The sequence below is a fragment of the Silurus aristotelis genome (assembly GCF_946808225.1).
Source record: "Silurus aristotelis genome assembly, chromosome: 1".
Lineage (NCBI taxonomy): Eukaryota > Metazoa > Chordata > Actinopteri > Siluriformes > Siluridae > Silurus > Silurus aristotelis.
This window is the reverse complement of record NC_139574.1, coordinates 38,346,432-38,372,464: the sequence shown is the minus strand read 5'-3', so window position 1 is coordinate 38,372,464 and position 26,033 is coordinate 38,346,432. Positions and strand designations below refer to the sequence as shown.

The 26,033-nt window shown below is 36.8% G+C and overlaps 1 protein-coding gene across 4 annotated transcripts in view; it reads left to right on the top strand.

Moving 5' to 3' along the window:
* The first annotated feature begins 421 nt into the window (after window positions 1-421).
* Window positions 422-26,033, top strand: part of LOC310723807 (uncharacterized protein) — a 544,801-nt gene continuing 519,189 nt past the window's right edge. The window contains exons 1-3 of one of the 4 annotated variants that reach the window (XM_083537219.1): window positions 422-615; window positions 705-805; window positions 22,772-24,179. In XM_083537219.1, the coding sequence (XP_083393345.1) occupies window positions 731-805; window positions 22,772-24,179 (1,483 nt within the window). In that variant the 5' untranslated portion in view covers window positions 422-615; window positions 705-730. Of the gene's footprint in view, window positions 616-704; window positions 806-22,771; window positions 24,348-26,033 lie in introns of all 4 variants that reach the window. The other 3 variants (XR_014532788.1, XM_083537217.1, XM_083537218.1) reach the window with 3 other exon arrangements.

The following is a 26,033-nucleotide window of genomic DNA, read 5'->3' as shown; positions in this document are numbered from 1 at the left end:
GAACATAAAAGCAATAATAGCTACAGAAAAGCTCCTGCTTCCCTCTGTAGCGGGTATTTAAATCCCATTTAAAATGCTTTCAGTGGTTCTACATTCTGTTTCTATGAAGTGTTTCAACAGTTTGCATGTTGATTGGCTGTATGGTGCATTAAAGAGCATTTTAGGTGAATTTATGAACCACATCTGGCTGGAAAAGACATGTGTCCAAATACTTTTGACCACACTGTGTATCAGCTAAAAAGCAGCAGCTTCGGATCAGTCGCGTTTCCACTGGAATTCAAATCGAAATTTTAATTTTTATTATATAAAATATTTCATATTATATATTTGATATTATTACAGACAACCAATCAGATTTCACTCCCTGACAATGTCTGAGCCAATGATGTTTGCAGATTTAGAACTCGAGCCTGTTGGCCCCGCCCACTGCTTTGTGCTCTGTGTTTGTACTTATACAGTTCTTTCACGCGCTCCGGTCGGAAGTTAATGTTGGGCGCGTGAGTTTTTCTCCACTTTCCGCTCGTGCACATCGACGTTCCTTTCGCCGTTATAAATCTATCGCGCGCGAGCTTCAACCCCGTTTTTGTCCCGGATTTAGCGGATTTTTACCCAAAGGTGAGATACAGTGAAATGTAGCAGCTGAGCTGCTCGGGGAACAGCTAGTGGACATTCTGGAGTCATGAACCTCTGCATTTTTCTTCCAGTGTCCTGATACTTTACACCTCTGATCATGAAACCAGAGTCCAGACGGAGATCTTTAGGAGAACCTCCACACACTCCTGCTGCTGCTGCTGCTGGATCAAAGGTACAATTTATTCATGTCTCAACTTTCAGTGTGGTTTGCAGGGCAAAGATACATCATAATGTATTTTATAATTAAATAATAAAAAATACCTTAACTTTAAGTGTATCACAATAAACTACTGTTTTTATTTATTTATTTATTTATTTAAAAAAAAAATCCTTTTACAAGGTGTAGTGTCTTAAACGTATAGTATCTTAAATGTGTAATATCTAAAAGCCTTAACTCATACAATTCTACAAATGGTGTCCTGAAACGGCAAAAGTTAATTACTGAACCATCTGGCCAGATGTTTTCCTTTAAGCCAAATGTATGAAAGGCCCATAGTGCTTATCTTATGAGCCGTGACTGAGAAAATGAAACGGATGGTCGTCTTTAAATCAGTATAAGCCGAAGTATAGAATATGATCCAGGATGCACATCCTCTTGGGAAAAGACCTCTGACCCGTTCTCACTGTATGTTAAGATGAATGGTCTGGGAAAGTGAGCGCTGGTACATTTGAGATATATTAAATCTGGACAAAGACAGGTTTCTCTTTAAGATAAACATTATTGCACAGTAGGCTCATATACATCTGTTATGCATCAAGAGGCGGACCCAGAGAATGATCAGAATATATAATGAGTGTGCAGCCATGGATCGGGAGTCAGACTTTGAATCAGAGCGTGCTGACTCCAGGCTTGACCGGAAGGCCTGTAAAGATGCTATATTTCTGTGCTGAATAAAAATCATTATTTACACGAAATAACTGCGTCTACGGAGATTCCTTCCAACCGACAGCTACACTCCATCAAGACGACGAAATACACAACAAAGGAAACACGAAATTTCTCCCCAAATCTTTAATCCAGAGAAGTCAATCTCAAATTCACAGTGGGCCAAAATTAAACACTGGGACGAAATCGCGGGCCAAACTCAGTATTTATTGAAAAGTGTTTTTGATGTGCATGCATAATTGTGCATGTTTTCCGTCTCTCCAGATGTGTAATGTTGAACCTTTTCATATGGAAACAAACTTTAGTTTTGCTTAAACATTGAATCTGAAACAAAGTTTAATATTATAAACACATGAGAAAATACATTTGGAATAAAACACACATCAGTGGTATTAGTTTCTTATTACATCTCTCTCTCTCTCTCTCTCTCTCTCTCTCTCTCTCTCTCTCTCTCTCTCTCTCTCTAGACTTTCTAATTCCATTTTAATGTAAACCTTTTACAGGGCAACAACACAACCAAAAATAATAATTTCCTTCAATTAAAAAAAAATATCTTTCAACTATTACCAGTCCATGCCTTGGAGTAGAAAAAGTGCATAAAGACACTGCGGTTCAGCAGCCGCATCTTGGAAATACACGGTTAAGCAGCCGCACTTTGTTTAGTGTTGCGCGTCTAATCGTGCACTTACGGTATGGGTGCTGGGAGCGGTCAAAATACATGTAAAGACGCTGCAGAAAGGCGTTTCCGTTATAAAAAAGACTCAGTGCATTTTTATCATGTTCCACATTCAAACATTCATTAAACATTTTTCTTTATAGGTTTGCTCAATCTTTCAAATTATTCTTATTAAGGGTGTCCCTGTCTATTATTCCTTTTAATTTCGACTCATTTTACTGTGGAGTTTTTAAGAAAACTAAAGGCAAAATCACTCCAAGCATCACTGCATTTTCAATCATGTCACATATTCATACACTCATAAAACATTTTTCTTTATAGGTTTGCTCAATCTTTCAAATGATTCCTATGTACAGTGTCCCTGTCTATTATTCTCTTAAATATTAACTTATTGTACTATGGAGTTTTTGAGAAAAGTAAAGGCAAAATCACTTTTTTTTTTTTTGGAAAGATTTCAGAAAAAATACATTCTTGTTTTGTCCGAACATATAAAAATTGGGATATGGATTTCACTCTATTACTATGTTTTTTTTATTTTAAAACACAAATAAAAAGAGCGAATAATGAAAGGTTGCAATTGTGCAGAGACAAGTTTTATTTACAATCAAATGTTCATCATGTACATCATCAGTGGCAGTTGAAACATTGCCAGAACTGTTCATTACCAATGACACTTCTGGGTATATCTACACATGTAGGATGATACCACTCTTGGCATTTAGAGCACTGGACCATGAGCTCATAGTAATGAGCTGTTCTGCAAACACAGTAAACAGGTATCGCACATCAAACTTGCCTGACTGCGTCCTCACCAACCAGGACAGTGTTTGTAGTGTCCCTGGGTCCAGAGGGGTGCACTTGCTGTCATACACAGAGAGCTGATTTTCATTACAAAACAAATTGCTGACTGTGATCCAGTGGCATTGCCGAATGTTCAATATTTGCAGAAACTTATTTTGTGGGGTTCCAACAATTCCACCATTTAAAATCGCACTAAAGGGCAGAACAGATTGAAACCCATTAATGTGCATATTGTCCTTTGCCATGAGGTAGCTGGCCAGGTCAATAATATCACAGGACAACCAGTAATCAGGGTGAAGTATTTGTTGCAGCATTTGTATTTTTGGTGGCCTGCATAGTCTTCGAGGAGCAATTGTTTCTGATGGACCTGATTTATTCCAGATTGGCCCTTCGATTTTTGATTGTCTTCTCCTGATATTCTTCACTGGTTCTTTCTGAAGATACAGAAGATACAATTTATTTCTTAGATATTTTTTGTGGCAGTTCAGATTTAAATTTGATGCAGTGTGAAGACAAAAAGTCAATCTTGTTTGTGATCTTAGTCTATTAAGTATCTTTATAATGAGGGACAGCAGTGTCAGTTCTACATTTTGGGACCTTCTAGAAGACCACATGATAAATGTGAGGGACCATGAGATTAAATGCAGTCATAATCATGCAATGATAAACCATTCTTTTAATTAATCAGCTGATTTTCCTTTGCCTTCAGACTGCTCAGGTGTTTTGGGCTACACTTATATTTGTTGTACTTCAGGACTATCATCTTTCCTCTCTGCCTGTGTTTTGTAATAGTGAAATTGAACATGCTCGTCTCCTGCCATATTGACACTGGATATACAAACATACAATTTCCAATCAATATATTCCTCCTTCTAAATAAGATGTGAAAGTTGATTCAAGAGATTGGAAGCCATGAATCTGCTATCATAATAACAAGACATCAGTTTACACATTCAGTAACACTTTAAAGTGATTACAGATTACAGTGATTGTTCCCAATATTTGTACCTCACCAGTTAGATTTTTTTACTATATATATATAAAATGTATGTGTGTGTATATTTAAACCTGGATCACATCTTCTGGCTTTTTCTTTTTCTCAGGCACTTTTGGGGGTGCCTTTGAAGACTTCTCCTGACAAACACACACACACACACACACACACACACACACATATAAAAACCCATTTTATTTAAAATAAATAAGGATTTAGTTTAAAAGCATATGCTTCTGCTCTTTTTTTTTTAACAAGAATTGTTTAGTTGTTGTTGTTATTATTATTATTATTATTATTATTATTATTATTATTATTATTATTATTATTATTATTATTATACACTCCGAATAATAATACCTTGTTTTTTACATCTTGGAATGGAAGAACCTTGACTAGTGGAGAAACATATAATCCTTTACGCCTCTGACGTCTCTTTTTCCACTGCTCCATTTCCACTCGAATGGACTAGAAGAGACACACATACATCACACAGGTTTCTTTTTTTTTTATCTTTTAGATTTTTTTATGAAGTGTATCTTACAGCATCTTGGTTTATAGGACTGTGGTGAGACCTGAGATGTTGTATGGATTAGAGACAGTGGCATCGAGTAAAAGACAGGACGTGGAGCTGGAGGTAGCAGAGCTGAAGATGTTGAGGTTTTCATTTAGAGTGACGAGGATGGACAGGATTAGAAATGAGTTTATTAGAGGGACAGCGCATGTAGGACGTTTTGGAGACAAGGTGAGGGAGGCGAGATTGAGATGGTTTGGACATGTGCAGAGGAGGAACATGGGGTATATCAGTAGGAGAATGCTGAGAATGTAGCCATCTGGAAGGAGGGAAATAGTAAGAAGAAGGAGGAGGTTTATGTATGTGGTGAGAGAAGACATGCAGGTAGTTGGTGTGAAAGAGGCAGATGTAGAGGACAGAGAGGTATGGAGAAGGATGATCCCCTGTGGCGACCCCTAATGGGAGAAGCCAATAGAAGAAGAAGAAGAAGATATTACAGCATCTTGGTTTATATTTAGGGAACATTGAATTGCTAATATTTTTTAAAAGGTGAAAGTACAAAAATATTTCATTACTCTCGCTCTTGTTCGTTCTGTGTCTTCAAATTCACGGAGCAGTGCATCGTGCATACAAAGTCATCCAATTATTTTTTTTTTAATCAGTAGTAATGTTAGAAAACACTCCTATCAAAAAACCTACCTAGCAATAGGCCAGACCACAGAGTTGCGTGTGGAAGGAAGTACCTGGTCAAATTTTCAATGAATGTTGGGGCGTAATAGCTGTTTTCTTTCCCATTACGGTCAAGAGGTGCTTTCACTATTACCTTCTGGAAGTGGCTTTCAAGGGGTGTGTTTCCCACATCATTCTGAAAGGAAATGTTTTGTATTATATACAATTTAAACATTAATGTTTATAAAGCGAATTACGTTGTGTAGCTGGAGAAGCAAGACACAGGAATTAGTTATATATAAATATAATATCTATCTATCTATCTATCTATCTATCTATCTATCTATCTATCTATCTATCTATCTATCTATCTATCTATCTATCTATCTATCTATCTATCTATCTATCTATCTATCTATCTAATGTATATTATTATTAATAGCACATATATTAAATATTTATGCTAATGCACATAAAGACAATTTAGCAGGCACTTAATTTAAATCAAATTGTGGTTCAAGTAATACTTAGAAACATCATGCAAATGTTAGGGAATGTCTTCAAAACCTTCTTTTATGTCCTTGAATGTAAAGTTTGGACTTATGTACATGATGAAAACACACATAGTTGAGATGTCCTTTATAAAAATCCACTGCAGGTCAAGACAGAGATTCAACATAGCACATTGCTGCAAGAGTGTGTATTGTCAGCAGTCTACATATATAGCAATAACTGTTAATAACATTTTAATGACCTTGTAGTCTTCAGCAACAATGTTTTGTTCCTCAACTTCCAGTTTTCCTATTTGTTGCATCAGTACTTGCAAGTTGTTATAGTGCTTAGCCACATTGTCTCCAGTGCATGGACTACAAAACAGGACTGTGGCACTGAGGAGCACCTCATCCATCTGCTTCAGATTTTCTGAACATGCAAGTAGCCCAAATGTGTGCATTGCAAGTTTGTAATGTTTTGGCACTCTAAAATGAAAGCAATAAAAACAGAAATTGGTTATGTTTCAAATGCTTTATACATTAATCTCAGTTAAAAAAAAAAAACAACCAAAAAAATAAAAACCTACTGTTTTTTGCACAGACACTTTGCATTTTTCATTATGTGGCTTAAGCATCTATGAAGGATGGGAAAAGATCTAACTTTTCTGCCTGGTATTGTCCACTGATTATTTCAAAGTACTTCTTCAGGAGATCCTCCAGACTTAGTTGGCAGAATGTAAAAGAAATAGAATTCAGAAGCACAAGGGAGCCATCACAAATTATCATAATTGGCCTTTTGACTGCCTTTTTCCCATACATTCTCATCATGTCTGTTTGGAAAGCCTGCAAGAAGTACATGACAGATGCTGTTGTGTGGTCACAAGTAAGCTAGGTTGCAATTGGAAGAGGAGATGCCCCCTTGGAAGGATTACGCACAACTAATTCATACACATAGTATGGTCGACTTGTGGAGCTTCCTTTCTGAATAATACTTCCTGTTGCATCCAGATAGACAATGTCTTCTTTGCGCCTTCTGTAAAACACTGACAGTGTTTTCTTAGACCATAGCATTATTGCTTTTGGGTGCATCATGACCCTCTGTAGGACTTCATTGTCTGATCCTTTCTTTTCATCAATTAATATTTGTAGACTTAAAAGTTCGTTTGAATGAGGTCTTTTCAGTTGTCTTTGGGTGCATGCAATGGTTTTCAAAACCTCTTTTGTTGGTGCTTCATCCCTGCACCCAGACTGTACCACCATCTCTGGGATTTTTTGCATGGATTCCAAATATACATTTCTGGGCAGTTTGCTTTCCAGAGTTTGTGCAATAGATAAACGTGCATCTGCACGCACTGGTCTCCTTTTCAGTTCAGTGGTACTGTGATAAACATCTCCTCCTGTGAATAGCACTGCTGCCTTCAGGGTGACCTCATCGGTCACTACCACACTAACATTAATTGGGCAATTTTCAAATCGGCAGTAGCCCGTACATTCGAATAAAGGTGTGTTTTTTTTGTGACAGCAGGGTTTTCACACTGTGTCTTTTAAAACCAAAACTGCAGTATGGGTGAATTGACCGTATTCCCTTCGCAATCACGTTTGTCCACTGTAACCCTTAAAAACATCTTCCTTTCTGATGCTTTCTTAGCTCTTGCTATTCTTTCTTGTCAATAAAAAAGAACCATGGCTCTTGTGGCAAACTACATTTAAAGAATGTGTCCTTTTCCTCACTGCTTTCTGTAGACATGTAAGCTAATTCAGCCAAGTCAGGTTCCTAGTCATGATACTGTAACACAAAAACAATTCCAATTGTGATTTTTTATAAAAAAAGTATATATGCATTATTATATCATTTGGCAATAAATGTTATTAATTTGATCAAATAAATTTTATTTATTTACTTAGTTAGTTAGTTAGTTAGTTAGTTAGTTAGTTAGTTAGTTAGTTAGTTAGTAAATGGTGAACCTGTGTATAATACCTTCTGCTGTATGTGATAATTTCACATTTCTCACAGTGCACATTTTTGAGGCAAAGGTTTTAAATGACTTGATTCCTTTTTTTTTATCATATACATTTTTTTCCCTTTGCATATTTGTGTAATTGTCATCTTGTATTTCATATCAGACTGCTATTTGTTTTGATGTTATAGAATATCTGAAATATTAAAGATAGACCTTACATTTAATATTATGCTAGTATATACTATACTACTATATTTCTATGAATATACAGTCTGTATAGAAATGAATGACTTCTCAAACCTTAAATAAACACATTTTGTTGCTTTTAAGCTGGAATTGAAAACAGACACAGTTTTTGTTGTATCCGGCTGTATTCACTCAGTTCAATCTATTACATTGCAATGAAAGATACTGTATAAAACCAAAAACACTGTTATAAATGAATACATTAATTACTGAGTTCTGACTGAAAAAAGTGAAATAGCATCGCCATCTTGTGTTTGGTTTTGTTGTTTTTTTCCTTTTTTTTAAATTACAAACTTACTAACTTTGCACATCTAAACTTTGCACATTTTGTCCATTTTCTTTGCAGAACTGCCCAAGTTCAGTTCAATTTTATGGTGACCGTTTGTTGACTGCAGTCTTCAAATCATTGTACAGATTTTTGATTAATGTTGAGGCCAAATAATAACAATTTAATCTTATCTGATCATAAGACCTTTTTCCATGTGTCCTCAGAATCTTTACGGTGCATTTGACAAAGCTCATTTATGACTGCCTGATTTAGGTTACAAGACCTTTTGTACGAAGGGGTGATCCTTTTTCCAGCTCAGTGTTTCTTCTTTTTTTTTGCAGTCATGTTGGCCTTCTATCTTTCATTTGGATGGTATAAGTTGAATTGAGTAGAGCTTACTAAAACGTACAGCAGAGTATAGTACAGCTTACTAAAAGAAAAACTGTGTCTGTCTTTATTTCAGACTGCAAAGCAACACAATGTGATTCTTTTAAAGGGAAATAATTATTTTTATACCCAATTTTGTACTGAAGCAAAAACCAAGATATTTTTTAAATATATATTTTATTTGACTACCTTTAGCTTCTGAAGATTTAGGCTTTTTTTCAGAACAAGGACTGTTACCCTTTAAAAATTGTTGTCAAATTTTCCCAAGAGCCCTGAAAGTAGACATTATCAACAACACAAAGTAAACCCTTAATAATAACTAAACATGGAACAAGCTAATTTTATCTTTTACTTCATAAAATAGACAATTACCCTCTGATCAGGAAATTCTGATTTGCATTCAAGGTGTTGAATAAGTTTATCTTTTCAAAATAATATATTTAAATATTTAATGTCTTTCTGCATAAGTGGAGGCCAATTACTGTCTCCCACATTTCTCCTATCCTAAATCATTCTAAATGTGTAAATAATACACATAAAAGTGCAACACCATGCAATGCTAAACAGTTTCTATGTTATTTAATTTATTAATACTTAAAAAGTATACTCTATTGCATATTGAACAGCTAGTGCAGTTATAGTCATTCAAATGTTTTTCAATAGGAAGACTGGACCTAATTTGTGTGTGTTGTATAATACAATGCACACTATTATTGTATAATATGCATTCTCTATCAATATCACTCTGGATAATTGTAGTGCATACTCTAACAATCATTTGAATATTTCACCTTGCACACAATGTGTCACAGTTACCATAACAACAACTTATGACAGACAAATTACCAAGGAGGAACTGTTTTCTCCAGAAGCTTTTTCCTCATCTCACTTTTGAGCTGCTCTTGTTCCCTGATGTTTCCTGGCGAAAAGTTAAGAATATACTTGTTCATTTCGAAATATGATCATGATTAAAGTTATTTGACATTAAAAACTATATTTGTACAAACTTTAAAGTACATTAGTACCTTTTAACTTTAGCAATAATTGCATTTTTTTTACAGAAGAGAAAATACCTTCCAAAGATGTGCAGCGGCTTTGCGAATTTTTAGCCGATTCAACAGTGTATTGGGCATTTCCAAATCTTTGCAGACGTCTCCCCATAAACCAGATTCATGATAAATACTGTTGTTATTCATATTGACACCAGGTATAGAGCATTTTGAAATGCTTTGCAATATTTGGTCCAGGTTTATGGTAAGTGTCCTTGACTATAAAATGACATAGAACAATAGAAAAACAGGTTTTAGTTAAAAAAAAAAATAAAAATAAAAATATATATATAATGTATATGTATGTATGTATGTATGTATGTATGTATGTATGTATATGTATGTATGTATGTATGTATATGTATGTATGTATGTATGTATGTATGTATGTATGTATATATATATATATATATATATATATATATATATATATATATATATATATATATATATATATATATATATATATGTATGTATATATTCCCTTGTGTATATACTTGCCTTTCCAAAAATGGTGAAGGTGCAGGTTCTGAAATAAACACACACAACCATACACAGACACACCCACGTTTAAACAAACCCTAGTTTCTGAACATTTATAAATACAAACTTATTTCCACTAAAATACAAAATAATATAATAATAATAATAATAATAATGATTTATTATTATTATTAACACTGACATTCACTGCAGAAAATAGATCATGCATTTTGCCTCTCTTTTTGATTGTTATTTTATAACTGGGCCACTAAATGACCCTAATCAGCGTTCAAGCCAAATGAATAAACTGAATCAAAAATGTTAAAGCTCAGTCCTTTTTGCATGCAGGTATGCATTTATACATCTAAAATTTATTTTTGGCAAAACTTTTTTAAGCAGTTACATTTGTTTTGCTTTGCTTTGTATTTATTTTCAATTATTCAAGTCACTGTAGCTTCTCAATTTGCATTTTCCCTGACACTTTAAAAAAAGGTCAAACAATGAAAGTTGATTATGGTTTTTATATGGTTTTTACACAGTGTTCATAAGCTGTGGCAAAATGCTTGCGGGAGTGGGCTCATGGGGGTGCCCAGTTGTTGTGTATTCCACTTAATTTTTTACTAAAACAATCTTTGGTACTCCTCTAAGTCTATTTTTAACTTGCCATGGGGATCCCTGATACATTATGGGGGTCCCAGATCCCCCCAGCCCCCCTCAATTCAAGCACTGGTAACAGTCCCGCACAGGGCTCTACATAAAGGTGATTATATATATATTACCAGCAACCACGCAAATAGTTAGATAAATCGCATTTTTAACAAATATATATATATATATAGGTTGTGTAGTGTCTTAAACGTATAGTATCTTAAATGTGTAATATCTAAAAGCCTTAACTCATACAATTCTACAAATGGTGACAGTCCTGGAAAGGCCAAAGTTAATTACTGAACCATCTGGCCAGATGTTTTCCTTTAAGCCAAATGTATGAAAGGCCCATAGTGCTTATCTTATGAGCCGTGACTGGGAAAATGAGACGGATGGTCGTCCTTAAATCAGTATAAGCCGAAGTATAGAATATGATCCAGGATGCATGTCCTCTTGGGAAAAGACCTCTGACCCGTTCTCACTGTATGTTAAGATGAATGGTCTGGGAAAGTGAGCGCTGGTACATTTGAGATATATTAAATCTGGACAAAGACAGGTTTCTCTTTAAGATAAACATTATTGCACAGTAGGCTCATATACATCTGTTATGCATCAAGAGGCGGACCCAGAGAATGATCAGAATATATAATGAGTGTGCAGCCATGGATCGGGAGTCAGACTTTGAATCAGAGCGTGCTGACTCCAGGCTTGACCGGAAGGCCTGTAAAGATGCTATATTTCTGTGCTGAATAAAAATCATTATTTACACGAAATAACTGCGTCTACGGAGATTCCTTCCAACCGACAGCTACACTCCATCAAGACGACGAAATACACAACAGTTGTAATAGGGTATTTTTTCTTAATTAAATAGCAAATTACCTTGGTAAAAATCAACACATACCTGTGCCTAAGATTACTCATCCTTTATTCTGAATGTTGTCAACCTTTCCATGCAAAGACATGCTAATCGATGCTCTAATGGCTCCACATCGTCATAAAAAAGATTTACAGCATGTGAAAGCCTATCACTGTATTAGAATAGTGACTAACTGCCCAATGAAAGTGAACTTTTTGTCAACTGTGGTTGACTCGATGGTTCCATAAAATACATACGAAGTAAAAGTAACTTAAAAACACAATACATAAACAAAAACAGGCTAGAAAAGTACAGAAAAGAAACGACTGCACTCCACTTATAGACAAAACAAAGCAGAATTATTTATACTGTGTATGTATGTATGTATATATATATATATATATATATATATATATATATATATATATATATATATATATATATATATATATAAAATCTAAATAAGAAATAGCTTTATTGCCAAGCACGATTGCAATTACAATGAATTTGTGTTGGTGACAGAAGCCTCCAGTTGCTCATTAAAAAATAAAGGTATGTGAAATAAAAAAAAAAGAATAAAAAATTGTTAATGCACATTTTTTTAAAGATAAGTAAATAAATACATTGTATTACTGCTCAGAAAAGTACAGATAAAAGTGATATTGGACATTATTTATTTTATTGAACAATGGGGAAAGCATTTAATGGTTCATGAGATTAACAGAGGTAAATATAATATGTACATTTCAAACAAATGGTAAAAAAGCTAGTAAAATTAAAGAAAAGAGGACAAAAAGAAGTCTGGAAAGTTATATTTGATGACATCTAGAAGAAAATATTGACATGGTTAAACTTATTAATGGCTTGCAGCCTGTTAAATACCGAAATTCGGAACACATAACTTATCTTGTTTGTTAAAAAATACATATTATTTCATAAATAGTAATATAATAATGTTACTATAATAATATTATTATAATAATGTTATTATTATAATAATAATACTAATAACATATAACATTATTATTGTTTCGGTGTGAGTAGTAGAAACATATTTTTGGACAGGGTAAAAAAACCTTGTTACGTTTTTTGTTCAATTTCTTTCGATTAATTTATATATTTTGTCCAGAAAGCTTGTAATCTATTACAGTCCTCATGCTTCTGCAGAACTCATTGGTGACATTCTGCCACAGACTCTATTGCAGCTTAGTCCTATAGTAGTTTAATGATAATTAAAATGCATTTTATTAGGCACCTTTCAAGACTCAATGACACCTTACAAGCACAGGATTGATTGATTGATTGATTGATTGATTGATTGAATGAATGAATGCAATACAACCAATAATTTGTGATATTGATTATGATAAACAGACATTTGACAAAAATAGAAATATGTAATTTCCAAACAATAAAACAAAAGCCTAATATAATAGGATAATTTTAGGTGTGTGAATCAGTGCGCAGAAGAGAGTCAATAAATGTCCACAGGTGCTGAAGTCAAAGTAGATACTGTTGTGCAGTCTGGCGGATTCTTGATTGAGTTTGCTTAATCTTTAAAATGCCCAAGTTGTAATCTGGGGGAAAAAAGGCAAATTAAAAAAAATATATACACTTATTTCTGCATTTGAAAAAAGAGTACAGTAGAAAATCTTGAAAATCAATACACTAATTGACAGGGTAAATCTGAATGAGAAACATTTGAAAGATTGAGCAAACCTGTAAAGAAAAATGTTTTATGAGTGTTTGAATATGGACAGTGATTGAAAATGCAGCGATGCTTGGAGTAATTTTTGCTTTTACTTTTCTCCAAAACTCCACAGTAAAATGAGTTGGACTTTAAAGGAATAATAGACAGGGAGACCCTTAATAAGAATTATTTAAAAGATTGAGCAAACCTATAAAGAAAAATGTTTTATGAGTGTATGAATATGTGACATGATTGAAAATGCACCTGAGGTTTAGAGTGATTTTGCCTTTAGTTTTCTCAAAAACTCCACAGTAAAATAAGTTAATATTTAAGAGAATAATAGACAGGGACACTGTACATAAGAATAATTTGAAAGATTGAGCAAACCTATAAAGAAAAATGTTTAATGAATGTTTGAATGTGGAACATGATAAAAATGCATTGAGTCTTTTTTATAACGGAAACGCCTTTCTGAAGCGTCTTTCCATGTATTTTGACCGCTCCCAGCACCCATACCGTAAGTGCACGATTAGACGCGCAACACTAAACAAAGTGCGGCTGCTTAACCGTGTATTTCCAAGATGCGGCTGCTGAACCGCAGTGTAATGTTGAACCTTTTCATATGGAAACAAACTTTAGTTTTGCTTAAACATTGAATCTGAAACAAACAAAGTTTAATATTATATACAAATGAGAAAATACATTTGAAATAACACATCAGTGGTATTAGTTTCTTATTACATCTCTCTCTCTCTCTCTCTCTCTCTCTCTCTCTCTCTCTCTCTCTCTCTCTCTCTCTCTCTCTCTTCCATTGATGTAAACCTTTTACAGGGCAACAACACAATCAAAAATAATTATTTCCTTCAATTAAAAAAAAAAATCTTTCAACTATTAACAGTCCATGCCTTGGAGTAGAAAAAGTCCATAAAGACTGTGGTATCTGAAATTCAATCAGATTCCTGTAAGGTTGAAATGTTGGCCAGATGTTTCCATTTAAGGTTATGAAAGAGAAGGCCAAGTGTTTATGTTAGTGTCTGGACCAAGAGGATGTAGAGGATGTATGTGCTGTTTTTGGAATCTGTACAAGTCGACTTATGGAACAAGGTTAAAGGTTACATGCTCGATGAAAGAGGAGTTCCTTATGCTTCGCATTACTCACCATCAGTGAGACTCCTGAGTGGGGTTTTGTTCATCTTCATTAAAGAGAACAGTTGCTCACAAAGATATGTGCTGCCAAACATAGAGAGCATTTAAGCAGCTTGGGCACGGAGTTGGAGCAGTGTGTCGGGGAGGAAACATGGAAACTGTGCAGCACACACAGAGTCGTACTTTGATTTGAGCGTGTCTCTACACTGGAGTTCAATCAGCTCTATTTGGAGGTTGGTTGCTGCGCTTTCCAAGTCAACCACAAACGGATTACTGAGCAGTTCAAATCTGCATTTCTGGGCTTCAAAGTCACTGGGTAACTTCAGCGCTGAGTTTTTCAGCGGCCTCGACTGACGCGCTAACGCACTAACAAAGCATTCTGGGATTTGTAGTATTAGCGGTGTATGCGCTATATACTGGTGGGCCAGCTGTAATACACACTTGATATGATCTCGTGGACCAAATATAATTACACCGCGGGCCAGAGTTTGACACCCATGCTTTAATCAATTGTCCTATTTGATCTGTTCTTCAGCTTTTTACTCAGTTAATATAGTAAACAATGTTTTATACCAACAGCTTTTACACATGCAACCAGTTAACAGATCAAATATTCACATGCGTATCCTAGTGATTTCCCAGAGGAAGTTTAGTTTTAAAGTAAAGTATTAAGTGGCGGACTGCAAGTTTGTTTAGTTTCTGCCTCGCACTTTTGAAAATTAGAACCATGTTTCCACTGTGTTGAGTACTAGTGTAGCCTGGAATCACAGTGTTGATGGACCGAAAGAGAACAGGTGGTCTTAGCCTAAAAGGCATCTATTATCAAAATAGGCCAACACAACTACATCTGCTCGAATACACCCCGTTTAATCAGAGCATAAGCCTGTAAAATAATGGAATAGCCAGAGTAGAATAGAATAGCCTTTATTTGTCACATATACATTACAGCACAATGAAATGTTGTTCTTTGCATATCCCAGCTTGCTTGGAAGCTGGGGTCAGAGCGCAGGGTCGGCCATGATACGGCGCCCCTGGAGCACACAGAGGGTTAAGGGCCTTGCTCAAGGGCCCAAGAGTGGCAGCTTGGCAATACCGGGGCTTGAACCCCCGAACTTCCGATCAGTAATCCAGCGCCTTAACCACTGGAGCCACCACTCCCCCACAAAAGATTTGATCGAGGGATTACTTTCACTTGATCGCTCACCAGGGAGGGTTAAATCCCTTGCCCGGCTACGCCAGACCAACCGAAGATCCGCGGCGCTGCGGTATCGTTACGTTTAGGCGGGATTCTGACTTAGAGGCGTTCAGTCATAATCCCACAGATGGTAGCTTCGCACCAGTGGCTCCTCAGCCAAGCACATGCACCAAATGTCTGAACCTGCGGTTCCTCTCTTACTGAGCAGGATTACTATTGCAACAACACATCATCAGTAGGGTAAAACTAACCTGTCTCACGACGGTCTAAACCCAGCTCACGTTCCCTGTTAGTGAGTGAACAATTCAACGCTTGGTGAATTCTGCTTCACAATGATAGGAAGAGCCGACATCGAAGGGTTACATGTGATTATAACAGGAGACAACATACAGCGGGTAAAATAAGTATTGAAAACGTCACCATTTTTCTCAGTAAATATATTTCATAAGGTGCTTTTGATATTGTTAGATTTGTATTATTTCCCATGTGATCAACGATGCCGTGGTGTGTTTTCTGATCAGGGAAGAATCACAGCACGCAGAATGGTGCAAATGTTGTTCTTCAGTTTATTGCAGATAACAGACAAGTGTATATACACACTGGAATAACCCTGAGCTAAAGCTGTTCTTGATTTGGTAAGAAGACAAAGTAACTGGAGATGTGTGAGTCCAGATAAAGACTTCCATAAAGATAATATAGGAATGTGTTTAGAGAACCAGTGTGAGAACCATCTTAACACTAATAGACATGAAATCCAGACATACAAAGATATCAAACCATTTAGAACATTCAGAAGTTTAGAAATCCTTCTGTAACCAATGCAATCAGTATGTTTGTAAGGATGCGAAGGTCTTGAGAGAGCTCTTCACTTTTACCCATCATGAGATGTTTCTTGTGTGACACCTTGGTAATGGGACACCTTTATACAGGCCATCAGTAGGGACTGAAGCAGCTGATATTGATTTACAATGACAATAGGCAGGATTGCTTTCTAATTACTGATTGATATCTACTGCTGTCTTGGCTTTTCATTCATTTTTGCACCTCCCTGTCTTCATGTGTTCAATATGTGTTCAAAATGTGTTTTCTTGTGTGTGTGTTGTTTCACGACATTAGACAACTTCATTTATGGACATGTATGGTTTGATTCCTTTGTATGTGTGGATTGCATGGGTTGTTACCAACATCTGATAAAGATTTCATGTCACTAGCACCTTTACAAATATATTTACTGAGAAAAATGTTGACATGTTCAATACTTATTTTACCCGCTGTATTTATGTGTGTGTGTGTGTGTGTGTGTGTGTGTGTGTGTGTGTGTGTGTGTGTGTGTGTGTGTGTGTGTGCGCGTGTGTACACTGGCATGTAGGGGAGATAGTTGTTGGAGAATTGAGTGCAGCTGGTGATGGAGAAATAGGTGAATTAATGTTAGCACTAGCAGAGCTGTTCAGCTCCTTGCTTCTTGAGATTAATGGCTTCTGATCATGAATTCTCCTCCTGTTCAATGAAATGTCCGGCCATCAGAATGCATGCAGTATGAATGCAGTCTGTCTGAATTGCTGTACATTAATATGAATGCAGTCTGTATGAATAGCCAAACATGTATAACAAGAGTCTAGTGGACCCAGGAGTCTAGCAGGGGGAGGGAGAAAAGGACCTGCATTAAAAACGATGTACAGTAAAACCCAGAGTGACTTATTTCCTTCTTCTTCATTCGGCTTCTTCCATAAGGGGTCGCCACAGCGGATCATCTGTCTCCATACCCCCTGCCCTCTACATCTGCCTCTTTCCATCCTCAGCATTCTCTTACTAATATACCCCATTTCCATGAAACTATACTGCTGCTCACAGATGGTCACCTCTTCTCTCAGCCTGGCTTCCACTACTCTTTCCCATGACTTCATGGTGTAACTGATCAACTTAATTCCCCTGTATTTACTGCAAGTCTGCACATCTCCCTTATTCTTAAAGATCAGTACCAGCACACTCCTTCTCCATTCCTCAGGCATCTTCTCACCATCCATTCTTATACGTCACTCTATGATCCTCCTTCTTCTTAAAATACGTGTTTACCACTGCCATTTTCCTCTTTTTAGCAAAAATCTACCACCATCTGCCCTTCCACATTCCTCTCCTTAATTCCATACCTACCATCACCTCCTCATCCCATCTGTACCCTTCACCTACATGCCCTTTAAAGTCTGCCCCAATCACCAATCTTTCATTTCTAGGATTACAGTCCACCACTTCATCTAACTCACTCCAGAATTTTTCCTTCTCCTCCATCTCAAGCCCACCTGTGGAGCATAAACACTGATGATATGTATCATCTCCCCTTCAACTTTCAGCTTCACCTTCATCACCCTATCAGAAGCTCTCTTCACCTCCTCTACACTCTTACTGTACTCTTTCTTCAGAATCTTCCCTACACCATTTCTCCTTCTATCCACACCATGATAGAACAGTTTAAACACCTCCAATGTTCCTGGTCTTATTCACTTTCCATTTGGTCTTCTAAACACACATATCTACCTTTCTCCTCTCCATCATATCAGCTCCCTCTGTTCCTTTACCAGTCATAGTACCATCATAGTACCAACCCGAACCTCCACTCTCCTCCACTTCTTTTGCCGCTGCCTCTGTAGACGTCGTCCTCCTTCTCCTCCTTCGGCCAACCGTAGCCCAATTTCCACCGGTACCCTGTTGGCTAACGATACCTGTGATGGTCGTTGGTAACCCGGGCCTCGACCGATCCGGTATGAAATTCTAATTCGTGATCTGCATGTTTGATTTGGCACATGTTTTACACTGGATGTCCTTCATAACGCAACCCTCCACATGTATCCGGGGTTGAGACCAGAGTGCACTGACTTGTGCAACACTAATGGCTGGGTCAGAGTATCTTCTTTCCAAATGTAAATTGTGTATGTAGAACACTTTGGTCAGGAACTGTTCACATTTATATTTAGGTAGGTGATTTTCAGCTGAGAGTCTGAAAGTGGAGGTACATTTTAACAAGTTGATTGAAAATGCCCTCATAGGCCATTAGGAGGAAGTAGGTTGCTGCTTTTGACAGCCACAGATAATTACCTGCAGTCGTCATCAATGTATTGTTGTCCCAACCACAGGGATTTTCACACATCATTTGGAAGACAGCATGCAGATCAGCTCAGAAGGTACTGATTGTTTGCACCAGTCCAGATTTTTAACTTTGTCTAATGAGAGCTACTATTAGCAAATGTTCTGAATCAGAAATGTATTTTGCTAAATCCAAACATTGCTTGAACATAGTTTCAGGTAGCTTTGTGATCGTGGACTGAATCCTGTTAAGCTCTGATGTTATCACAGAAGCACAACAGGTTCCACAGTCTTTTCCTCTGTCTCCTGGAATTGAAAATAAGATGATATAATGCTGCCTGGTCTGGTACTGGGAAAACTCCTCCACCTTGAAGACATAAATATCAGGGATTTTGGAAGATTTTATACAAGTATTAAATAGTTAACCCTTTAGGCCTCGTTGTTGCGTGAGCGCAACTAATAGCCCATTGTTCTCAGGTGTTGATATTTAGCAATAGATTAAATAAAAATGGAGAAGAGTAACCATGACTAACTATACATCATTCTAAAGCTTTAAGTCTCAAGCAGCGATTTCAGATCTCTGTTTTTCAATGGAAAACGTAGAACGAATGTATTTGCTGAATTTGTGTAAGCAGTACACAATGACAACATGCATAAAAAACCGCACTACTTACATTATTATATTTCCGAATTACTTTCACATAAAAAAAACGACATATTGCTGGTAAAAAAAACCAAATATGGCTGGTAGAATATAGTGTTTAAAAACAGTTGAGACCACAAAAAAATAAATAAATTAAAAATTAAAAGAGGCAGAATCTTGGGTGGAGTCTCTACTCTCTCTGCAAGTGTCATGTTTTTTTTATGTGCCGCCTTTCATTTCAAACCTTTTCTTTCCAGCCAGTAGCATTATGGAAACAAAATGATTGATGGAAAATGTAGCCAATAAGTGCAGGATTTTAAAGATATATGTGAGGATTTTATTCTCCATGTGTATGAGTCTTAGTTTTATTACAATTTACAAACTCTTACTGCCGGAAGTAACACGTGCATAGTGACAAACCAGGAAGTGATGCAGCTCTCAGGTCAACACAAACAGCTGTTTACAGCTCGTGCTAACTGTACTTTGTTTACAATAAAACAAAGAAAACAAGGGAAAATAATGGACAATCAAAAAAGTTATCTGAGATTTGCAAAAAAAGCAGCGATGTGGAAAATATTTTTGGGGGCGGAGTAACAACAGAGACTTGGAGATCTGCATGGAGATGCGATTTTACATCTGTAAGTTACAATATACAGTTATGTTCAAAATAATAGCAGTACAATGTGACTAACCAGATTAATCCAGGTTTTTAGTATATTTTTTTATTGCTACGTGACAAACAAGTTACTAGTAGGTGCAGTAGATTCTCAGAAAACAAACAAGACCCATCATTCATGATATGCACGCTTGTAAGGCTGTGCAATTGGGCAATTAGTTGAAAGGGGTTCAAAAAAATAGCAGTGTATGCCGTTGACTGTACAAACTCAAAACTATTTTGTACAAACATTTTTATTTTTAGGATTTAGCAATCCTGTGAATCACTAAACTAATATTTAGTTGTATGACCACAGTTTTTTAAAACTGCTTCACATCTGTGTGGCATGGAGTCAACCAACTTGTGGCACCTCTCAGCTGTTATTCCACTCCATGATTCTTTAACAACATTCCACAATTCATTTACATTTCTTGGTTTTGCTTCAAAAACAGCATTTTTAATTTCACCCCACAAGTTCTCGATTGGATTAAGGTCCGGGGATTGGGCCGGCCACTCCATAACATTAATTTTGTTGGTTTGGAACCAAGACTTTGCTCATTTACCAGTGTGTTTGGGGTCATTGTCTTGTTGAAACAACCATTTCAAGGGCATGTCCTCTTCAGCATAAGGCAACATGACCTCTTTAAGTATTTTGACATATGCAAACTGGTCCATGATCCCTGGTATGCGATAAATAGGCCCAACACCATAGTAGGAGAAACATGCCCATATCATGATGCTTGCACCACCATGCTTCACTGTCTTCACTGTGTAGTGTGGCTTGAATTCAGAGTTTGGGGGTCGTCTCACAAACTGTCACAAACCGTCACAAATTGTCCTTGGACCCAAAAAGAAAAATTTTACATCAGTCCACAAAATGTTCCTCCATTTCTCTTTAGGCCAGTTGATGTGTTCTTTGGCAAATTGTAACCTCTTCTGCACATGCCTTTTTTTTAACAGAGGGACTTTGTGGGGGATTCTTGAAAATAGATTAGCTTCACACAGACGTCTTCTAACTGTCACAGTACTTACAGGTAACTCCAGACTGTCTTTGATCATCCTGGAGTTGATCATTGGCTGAGCCTTTGCCATTCTGGTGATTCTTTGATCCATTTTGATGGTTGTCTTCCGTTTTCTTCCACATCGCTGTGGTTTTGCTTTACATTTTAAGGCATTGGAGATCATTTTAGCTGAACAGCCTATAATTTTTTGCACCTCTTTATAGGTTTTCCCCTCTCCAATCAACTTTTTAATCAAAGTACGTTGTTCTTTTGAACGACCCATTTTCCTCAGGCTTTCAAATGCATGTTCAACAAGTGCTGGCTCCATCCTTAAATAGGGGCCACCTGATACACACCTGTTTTTTCACAAAATTGATGACCTCAGTGATTGAATGCCACACTGCTTTTTTTTTTAACACACCCCTTTCAACTTATTGCCCAATTGCACAGCCTTACGAGCGTGCAAATCATGAATGATGGGTCTTGTTTATTTTCTGAGAATCTACTGCACCTACTGGTAACTTGTTTGTCACGTAGCAATAAAATATATACTAGAAACCTGGATTAATCTGGTTAGTCACATTGTACTGCTATTATATTGAACATAACTGTATCTCCCTTTATAGTTTTATACGACTTTATTGGTTTTATTGCCTGTTTGTTTTTATAGGATAAATGCTTGAAAAGTGTGTGTGTGTGTGTTGTTGAGATTGGAATGGCCAGACATCAATATGAATGGCCATGGCTGTAAAACAAGAGCTTGTCTGGCTACCTGGCCATCAATATGAATGCCAAATCAACATCAATAGCCCCAAACATGTAGAACAAAAGCTTTTTATGGTCTGCAGTTTATTAATATGCAGACTGTATGAATAGAGTATGAATGATCACCTGAGTTTAGCAGGTGTCTGTCAAACAGGGGGAGGGAGAAAAGGATCAGACATAGTCTCAGATAAATGTTTGTAGGAATCTCATTTGTTATGAACAATCTTGATAACATTTGAAATATAAACTCATGAGACATGTGGCTTTCAAACCAGTGCTGTTCTGGATTGCTCCAGGACTGATTTCATATATTTATATATATAAAAAAAAAATTATGTTCAATGCAGGAAATGTATATTTATGGGAATTCATCATCTATAACTTAATCTTTTTAAACAATATCAACTTTGATGAGCTCAAAGTGTCTTCTTTCCAAAGATATCTAAATTGTGTATGTGGCACATTTTTATCAGGAACTGTGAACATTTAAAGTTAGGTGGAGCATTTCAGCTGTGAGTTCTAAAATTTGGGCGGGGAGGGGCGAATCAGACATAGTCTCAAATAAATGTTTGTAGGAATCTAATTTTTATGATATCTTCATTCAATTTAAAATATAAACTCATGAGACATGTGGCTTTAACCCATTATTTTTCTGGATTGCTCCAGGACTGATTTCATGTATTTATATATGAAGGAATAAAAAAATTGAATATCTTTTTGAGCAATATCAACTGTGAATAATGGACAGTAAAGCTCAAAGTGTCTTCTTTTTAAAGATATTTAAATTGTGTATGTATCCCACTTTTATCAGGAACTGTTAACATTTAAAGTTTAGTTAGAGCATTTTCAGCTGTAAGTCCCAAAATCTGTGTTGAGGCCTAACAGGTTAAAGGTTTTCTAATAGGCCTCAAAATACCTCTCATTTATCTTGTTTCAAAGCATATCGGATTACTATAGCAGACATGTCTGATAACATGCAAGACCAAATCTAAAATTATTACAGTATATTGAATCATTTTATATTGTTTTCCAGATGCACCACTGCTCAGATTGTGGAAAGAGTTTTACTAAAATTGCTGTTCTGAAAAGACACCAATGTATCCACACAGGAGAGAAGCTGTACCACTGTGAACAGTGTGGGAAGAGTTTTACTCAACAGAGTAATCTCAAATCACACCAGCGTGTCCACACAGGAGGGAAGCCCTATCACTGTGAACAGTGTGGAAAGAGTTTTACTGACTCGAGTAGTCTCAAATCACACCAGCGTATCCACACAGGAGAGAAGCCGTATCACTGTGAACAGTGTGGGAAGAGTTTTACTCAACAGAGTCATCTCAAATCACACCAGCGTATCCACACAGGAGAGAAGCCCTATCACTGTGAACAGTGTGGGAAGAGTTTTACTGACTCGAGTAGTCTCAAATCACACCAGAGTATCCACACAGGAGTGAAGCCGTATCACTGTGAACAGTGTGGGAAGAGTTTTACTCAACAGTGTAATCTCAAATCACACCAGCGTATCCACACAGGAGAGAAGCCGTATCACTGTGATCAGTGTGGGAAGAGTTTTACTGACTCGAGTACTCTCAAATCACACCAGCGTATCCACACAGGAGTGAAGCCGTATTACTGTGAACAGTGTGGGAAGAGTTTTACTCAACAGATTAATCTCAAATCACACCAGCGTATCCACACAGGAGAGAAGCCGTATCACTGTGATCAGTGTGGGAAGAGTTTTACTGACTCGAGTACTCTCAAATCACACCAGCGTATCCACACAGGAGTGAAGCCGTATTACTGTGAACAGTGTGGGAAGAGTTTTACTAAACAGGATCATCTCAAATTACACCAGCGTATCCACACAGGAGTGAAGCCGTATCACTGTGAACAGTGTGGGAAGAGTTTTACTCAACAGGGTCATCTCAGATTACACCAGCGTATCCACACAGGAGAGAAGCCGTATTACTGTGAACAGTGTGGTAAGAGTTTTACTCACCCGAGTACTCTCAAATCACACCAGAGTATCCACACAGGAGAGAAGCCGTATTACTGTGAACAGTGTGGACAGAGTTTTACTGACTCGAGTAGTCTCAAATCACACCAGAGTATCCACACAGGAGAGAAGCCGTATTACTGTGATCAGTGTGGGAAGAGTTTTACTCAACAGGGTCATCTCAAATCACACCAGCGTATCCACACAGGAGTGAAGCCGTATCACTGTGAACAGTGTGGGAAGAGTTTTACTCATCAGAGTCATCTCAAATCACACCAGCGTATCCACACAGGAGAGAAGCCGTATCACTGTGAACAGTGTGGGAAGAGTTTTACTGACTCGAGTAGTCTCAAATCACACCAGCGTATCCACACAGGAGTGAAGCCGTATTACTGTGAACAGTGTGGGAAGAGTTTTACTAAACACGATAATCTCAAATCACACCAGCGTATCCACACAGGAGTGAAGCCGTATTACTGTGAACAGTGTGGAAAGAGTTTTACTGACTCGAGTAGTCTCAAATCACACCAGCGTATCCACACAGGAGTGAAGCTGTATCACTGTGAACAGTGTGGGAAGAGTTTTACTCATCAGAGTTATCTCAAATCACACCAGCGTGTCCACACAGGAGAGAAGCCGTATCACTGTGATCAGTGTGGGAAGAGTTTTAATCGTCAGAGTACTCTCAAATCACACCAGCGTGTCCACACAGGAGAGAAGCCGTATTACTGTGATCAGTGTGGGAAGTGTTTTAATCATCAGAGTAATCTCAGAATACACCAGCGTATCCACACAGGAGTGAAGTCATATCCCTGTGAACAGTGTGGGAAGAGTTTTAGTGCTCGGACTGTCCTTCTCAGCCACCAGCAGAGTCATACAGGACAGAAGCTGTACCTCTGTGGACAGTGTGGACGGAGCTATGTTTATCAACACTCATTAACGAACCACAAGTGCTCTAACATACAACCATAAAACAAATCATCTTCTTAAATTTCTTATTTGAAGGGATGTAAAGGGAAATTGTACAGTAAATATCGGGGGAACTTTTAAATTGTAATGTTAATTTTAATTCGCTCTAACAAACTGGACACCTTTCCAAGCCATCAGAACATTGTTGGTCAATCTACAGTTACACTACAACGGCTTCCAAGTGGATTATTCTAAATGGACTGTATGAGTCTCGGTGTCATTAAAAACGTCTTCAGGAAGATTTTTTTGTGATTATCTCATGAACAGTTCACTTATTTTTCTCTTGCTATTGTTTGTTAACTTATACTTTCATTTTTTATAAGAAAGAAAATAGAAATGCTGGTGATAGAAACAATGTTTTGATTCTATATCATAGATGATTATTAAGTATCAACAAATCATCATTGTTATTTACTAAATTAAATTCCAGTTATTAACAAAATTCTATTATACAGAAAGAATAAAATGGAAAGCAAACAACTTTATTGTGGGAGCATTAAAATCTGTGTTTCCAGGGTCCAACTGTGACACTCAGTAACTTCAGGAGTCTCAGTCTAGAATTGTATGCAGTTCTCACTGCTCTGAATACAAGAACACCCGAACTTCATCACCAAATGGAAATAAAAGTTAATTAATAACCAAAATAACTAAAATCTAATGGATATTTACACTACATGCTGCAAACGAACATTACGTGTGCATACAAATTTTAGACAACTAATTTCCACTTAAATATAAAGAAAATGGTGCAATGTGCTTTTTGACCAAGTTAATATGGTTCATTTAAATGTATAGTATAAGCAAACATTACAGGTTTGAATGTGTGTGCAGCTCAGTGTTGCAAAAACTAAATAATACAGATTTACTTATATATAAATACACTTTTGCTCCACTATTACATTAGGATTAGTTTACACACTGAAATACCTTATACAAATTGCACAGAGTGGGTAGTTTATTAGTACTATTTATCTACATTATATGGGCATCATGTGGGCATGGGGGCAGAGTGGGCACTGTGATGGGCTGCCAGTTTAGTCAGGGTTGTGAGCCCCAGTTAGGATGCCCATTTTGTTTATTCGAGGGCCCTGTATGGGCCACATCTGGGCTATATTTAGCTATATTATTCAATTGATGATAAATTCAATTGATATGTTTTTGCGTGTTTTATATGATCGAAACAAACATTTTATATATCAACAATAACATAGTACGACCTTTAGTAAAAAAAAAAAAAAAAAAAAAAGAAAAAATCGCTTGTGCAGCTCACAGAGTCTCTCATTGGCTCCTGTGTTCCCGCCTTCTCATTCTGAAGAAATGGTCATCACTCACT